Source organism: Montipora capricornis, chromosome 10 (assembly GCF_036669925.1).
Source record: "Montipora capricornis isolate CH-2021 chromosome 10, ASM3666992v2, whole genome shotgun sequence".
Taxonomy (NCBI): domain Eukaryota; kingdom Metazoa; phylum Cnidaria; class Anthozoa; order Scleractinia; family Acroporidae; genus Montipora; species Montipora capricornis.
The window spans coordinates 37,075,353-37,081,352 of NC_090892.1; the positions used below are offsets into that span (position 1 = coordinate 37,075,353).

The following is a 6,000-nucleotide window of genomic DNA, read 5'->3' on the forward strand; positions in this document are numbered from 1 at the left end:
TGTTACAGAGCCACAGAAGAGCAGTCAGACATGGATGAAAAAGACACCATGGAAGGGAAAAGAGGAATTACATACCAGGTTTGAGTTGTCTTTGCATTTATATCAATTGCCAGTTTCTTTGCTCTTTCCTCTGTGATTTCCTTTCGTTTTGCTTCTCCCTTTTTTCTTCGTATGTACTTTTTTCCTTATTTCCTTTTCTTCCTTTTTGGCCTCCAGCGCCTTTTGGATGAGATATTTTCATTTGAATCCTATTCATAGTATCGTGCACTGGCTCGCTCTTAATTGTACTTTTAAACCGAAGAAATCAGAAGTAGAAGATCTATTTATAGTTCAGGATAAAATCCTTGAATAGGACATTTTCGAAATATCAAATATTCAGCTTGATAGTGAGGCAGTGAGGAAGAAAACGATAGAAACACGTTGGAATGAATGTGAAAAATATTTGCATAACATCCACTTTCCTTTGTCTTTGTCCTCTAAACCTTTCTTTCAAGCTGAATTTTAATATACAAAAATTTGGTTTATCAACGGAGTTGATAATGTAAATTGACCACCGTACAGAGATTCTAAAAGCTGACGTTTCGAGCGTTAGCCCTTCGCTCTGACGAAGGGCTAACGCTCGAAACGTCAGCTTTTAGAATCTCTGTACGGTGGTCAATTTACATTATCAACTCCGTTGATAAACCAAATTTTTGTATACTACTTCCCCACCGACGCAGCACCACAGTTTCTTTAGAAACTACCCCTTCATGAATTTTAATATATCGAAAAAGGTCTGATTCGTTCAAGGTCTTCTTACTCCATCCCCTGGCTAGTTGGCTCAATGGTGTCACTACGATCAGAAACGAAAAGTGCTCAACTTTGATCTTTTTCTCACTCTCTCTCTCTCCCATGGAAGTATTTTTCAAATCGATTGACTGATTACTGTACTTGCCACAGATCTCTCAAAATAAGGGTCTCACAGTCAAGAAGAAAAAAGAGGATCGCAATCCTCGAGTTAAACTTCGAAAGAAGTATCGCAAGGCCCAAATCAAGCGTAAAAGTCAGGTATGTTGTAACAGCTCTCGCTGCGTTTTAATGGAGGTCGTTACTAACAGGCAGAAATTGGGGTAAATCAAGTATGTTTCACGGATGTTTGGCAAAATGCCAATTGACCATTTTATACAGTTGTTTGCTCAGTGACCTAGCCTATGAATGGCTGCGAGGCTGCCGGTGTCGTTGTATTGATACAGATCTCAGTACTTTTTTTCATGTTAATTGTTTTTTTTTTTTTTAAGTAGTCTACATTAACATTAGAAAAGCACAAAGGTTTGTATCAAAGCAGGATCACCGGCAGCCTCGCTACCTTTCTTAGGCCAGGTAACTTAGTTGCAACTGTAAAATGGTCTATTTAAGCCTAATTTCCTCGATACATGTATTTCTTAATTAATCGTAACTATCACAAAATTCTCGAATCTGATTGGTTATCGTCGTCTCCGTCTGTCTCAAAAGACAATGGACTGCACCGGAAGTGTCAGTCGGCTGTGACTGTAAAGTCCAATTCTGGAATGGCAGTTGTCACAGTTGCTGCAATTGTAGGGTGTTTGTAGTGAGGGTGCAGAAGCTGCTCTCGCTCAATCGTTCCCTTCTGTCGTGCCACTGCTGTTCCCTCCTGATCTCTGCTCTCTTCACCCCTGTCCGCACCACGTGGTGCCAGTTGCTGCGGTTAGCGGCGGCTGCTGTCACAGCCCTGATTGCAGTAACTGGACACTTGTACGCGTCATCAAGCACGTGCTAGTTGTACTTGAACCATTGATCTTTTTGCAGAGCTATTTAAAAAATAAGGAAAGTTGAGCAGATTAAGCTATAAAAATTTTATCATGGTCATCTCTTATTTTGTAATAGTCACGATTAATCAATGATATAACTTCGTGTTGTTCAATAGGCCTTTTGCAACTAACGATCACATGGTACAAAATCCGCCATGCTGGAGGGCAAGCTCATTATTATTTCCCCACTGGGACGTAAAAACAAAGAGACCTGAACCAGTCAAGCTTGACTTGCCTTTGTTTTAATGTGCCAGTGGGGGAATAATAATGAGCTTGCACCCTCCTCACCGACGAGGCGTTTGAAGGTAGTTGTATGTTTTGGGGAGAATCGTTTTGTACCGCTTTCTAGTAATTGTTCCGTAATAAAGCATCACACTACGTGTATTTATGCAATATCACCGTTCTTGGATATCAGGAGACTCCGCAGTGCGACTTAAATAGTGTCAACACGAGGGTCATCACCACTTATCCAAGAACGGTGATATTGCATAAATACACGTAGTGTGATGCTTTATTACGGAACAATTACTAGAAAGCGGTACAAAACGATTCTCCCCAAAACATACAACTACCTTCAAACGCCTCGTCGGTGACAAAACGGGACGCGAACGTACCTCGCTATCCCGTTATTAAGTAAACATAATTTCAATCATCCAGTTTTGTAAAATGTTAAGGAATTAAATCTTTTACTGAAAATAGTGCATTGAAACATAGAACGTTTCGGTCATAAAACCATGGCTTTCATCAGCTAGCCTGCGTAGCAAGCGTTTCCGTGGGGTTTCCGCGCAAAGAGTTCGCTCCTCGCCCGCTGGAAACGCGTGCTATGCAGTCTATTCATCAGCTAATGCTGGAGGTCGCGTGACCTGGACAGATCACGTGACAGGCGACTAGGAAAGCGCCTCAGCACCCGGTCCCATGTGTTGGACAAACTGAAACGGAGCCCCCCTTTGCGGTTGAGAGAAGGCTGCTCCACCCTTTCCCATATGGCCTCCTTTATGCCTCGTCGGACACAGTCCTCTTGTCGATCGAGTATCACCAGGTCCGTGTTGTTGAAAGAGTGACGGGTTTCCTTACAGTGTAGGAACACCGCAGAAGTCTGCCTCGTTGGATCCCTGTTGACGGTGCTGATCCAGGCGGGTACGCAGGGATTGTTTGGTTTCGCCAACATAGCTGGCCGCACATCCCTGAGATTCACACGGGATCCCGTAGACCAAATTTGACAACTTTTCTCTAGGCATCTTGTCTTTGACCTTGACCAGTTTAGATCTTAATGTGCCATAAGAGAAGTACGTGGTGCTGAGACATAGATCCACAATATCGACCAGTTGTTTAACGCTTAGATTAATGCGCTTCTCCAAGGTGGAATCGTGGAGTAGCTTGTGTTTATCTACTTGAAGCGCTTTAGCCGGGATGCTCGTAAATAAAGCCGTCACATCAAGTCACATAACATCTCGACTACCTTTAAACCGTTTGGCATATTAAGACCTGAACTGGTCAAGGTCAAAGACAAGATGCCTAGAGAAAGTTGTCAAATTTGGTCTACGGGATCCCGTGTGGGTCTCAGGGATGTGTGGCCAGCTATGTTGGCGAAACCAAACAATCCCTGCGTACCCGCCTGGATCAGCACCGTCACCAGGGATCCAACGAGGCACAGACCTCTGCGGTGTACTACACTGTAAGGAAACCCGTCAATCTTTCAACAACACGGACCTGGTGATACTCGTTCGAGAAGAGGCATAAAGGAGGCCATATGGGAAAGGGTGGAGCAGCCTTCTCTCAACCGCAAAGGGGGGCTCCGTTTCAGTTTGTCCAACACATCGGACCGGGCCTGAGGCGCTTTCCTAGTCGACTGTCACGTGATCTGTCCAGGTCACGTGACCTCCAGCATTAGCTGATGAAGGCCATGGTTTATGGCCGAAACGTTCTGTGTTTCAATACACTATTTCCAGTAAAAGATTTAATTCCTTAACATATCCCGATCCCGTTATTATTGCAAGTTTATAGACCCTATGCAAAAATGGCGGCCTTTAAATTATTCTTTTGTTCATATTCAAAATAGCCCAACTAACCTATATGCGATGTCATTGGCTCCAGTCAAACTTTCCTGCGTTAATAGGCCTCGCGCGCGGCTATTTTGAAGTTACTCGTCCGATTACTCCCTGAATTGTATTCCACTCTGTCCTATTACCATTATTAATGTAGTCGAAACAGAAAGAAAGCTCATGTCAGGCGTAAATGTTGCCACATTGATCAAATACGAAACAGGAAGACTTTTAGGCAGTCGCACCCTTTGGTTTCCGTTTGTTTTAGTGCATTGATATTTGAAGAATAAAGTAAAGACGATCACAGCACCACCGCTTCATTAACTAACTCGTATGACTGGTTATTCCAACAGGTTCTACCAGTTTTGAACGAGCAATACCGGTATGGCGGCGAGGCAACGGGGATTAAATCGAATCTTACCAGGAGTATCAAAATCAGATGATATTATCGTGTACATCTTGGATATGTTTTGCAGTGCGACGGTGACATCTTTACGCGTGGAATTTTAAATCACTTTAGGTGGATTATTTTCTTAGCATGTTAATCCATCCGGCCTTGCATGTTGCCTACATGTTACAGTATGAAATCGCCGAATCTTGACTTCATAACTTATCGGGTTCTAATGATTTACATCACATGTAATACTTTTGATGAAGAAAGTCAGAATAGTATGTCTCCTGAAAGTGCAGGTGTTTGCTAGTTCACTGTTTCTCTGTTCTCGCTGAAAACCTCCTTTTGGATATAACATGCAGCCGACAGTAACTGGTGTAAAACTCTTGTGTGATCCCTTCCTAGTAATAAGTACAAGTGTCAGTCTTTTCACCGTCTGTGACGTAATCTCGGTTAACAAGCTATAACAAGGCTAAAATTGTAACAAGGAATTAATGAAGAGGATCTTGGCCGACTTTGAACTGCTTTATTTTCAGTCCACTGAGAAGATGTGGATTTTGCAACCTCTGCCACTCTTTGGAACAGTTTTTTTTAATGTCAGCTATCCAAAGCAAGAGTAAATTAGATAAAAATGTTGTTATGGCATGGGTGGGCTCCCTAGCACAGTCACAAATGAGTCTATTTTTAGAATGCCCGTTCCCGCAAAAATCAGTTGTCATGTCCCTGAAAAAAAAAACATGGCAGAAGTAATCACGCGTGACATGGCTTCTTCTGATTGGTTAAAATTGGCGGCCCTTTGTTTGTTTCGCGCGCAAAGTGTATCTAAAAATAAATCTATTTGTGACTGTGCTGGGGTAAGACCGCAAAGTGATAGATCAACACTATTATCTAATTCAGTCTTGTCCAAAGCAACGCGAGGCTGAATCCAGTGACTCCATGGGCCTTAATCACACGGCGGCTATGTTGAGCCGCGAGGGTTTGAAAACCTCGTTTCCAAACATTTCAACTCGACGCTCGGGGTACGAAATCTATATTGTCTATGGCCAATATGGCCGCCGCGCAAATAAGGCCCATTGACGAGCAAATTCGTCTGTCTTTAGACAGATTAAAAGCTATTTTAAGTCTCACTCCCAGGAGTCAATGGGTTCAGTAAACTCGAGGGGCGTAACGTGATTAAATGGCATCAGTAACGTTCTATACTTGGTCCAGCTAACTTAAGGAGACTTCGCTCGTCAACTGGAAATAAACTTTAATGTATGTAGAAATCTTCTGTGTAATAATTTCGGGAGAATTTTTCAGAATTTTTATCAGGGGGCTTTGAGTGAACTCTTAAAATTTCTTGGGAATTTTTCATGCTAAAAGTTCTCTTTATGTGAGGATAGTTTCAAGACAATGTCATTTAGAATGTTACCAAGCTGTCAAGTGTCAAGCGATTCGAAGTCGGCTGCTTAAATCCCTAAGATTCATTCAAGTTTTAGCCGTTTTTATTGCCAATAAATTTGACTTTGAGCCCAAGCCTTGAAAAGTCTTTATTTAAAAAGGGGAAATTGAATAAGTGAATCTTTTCTTAACAATGATTTAGACAATGCGAACTATCATTTGGAACATATTACCAAAGGAAACTGGGTAGCCTTGCTTGCATTAAATATTATTTTAATGATTTAATGGTTTAGTGATTTTGAATGACATTTACATTTACTCATGTACTTGACTAATTTACTTGTCTTGAACTAATTATTCAATAGATTTGCTAAGAGGG

General features: G+C 42.0%; 1 protein-coding gene across 2 annotated transcripts in view; it reads left to right on the forward strand.

Moving 5' to 3' along the window:
* LOC138018726 (something about silencing protein 10-like) overlaps positions 1–5,755 on the forward strand; it is a 34,110-nt gene extending 28,355 nt beyond the window's left edge. For both annotated transcript variants that reach the window (XM_068865409.1, XM_068865410.1), the window contains exons 19-21: positions 9–78; positions 940–1,047; positions 4,204–5,755. In XM_068865409.1, coding sequence (XP_068721510.1) covers positions 9–78; positions 940–1,047; positions 4,204–4,293 — 268 coding nt within the window. In that variant the 3' untranslated portion in view covers positions 4,294–5,755. The remainder of the gene's footprint in view (positions 1–8; positions 79–939; positions 1,048–4,203) is intronic.
* Positions 5,756–6,000: the final 245 nt, after the last annotated feature.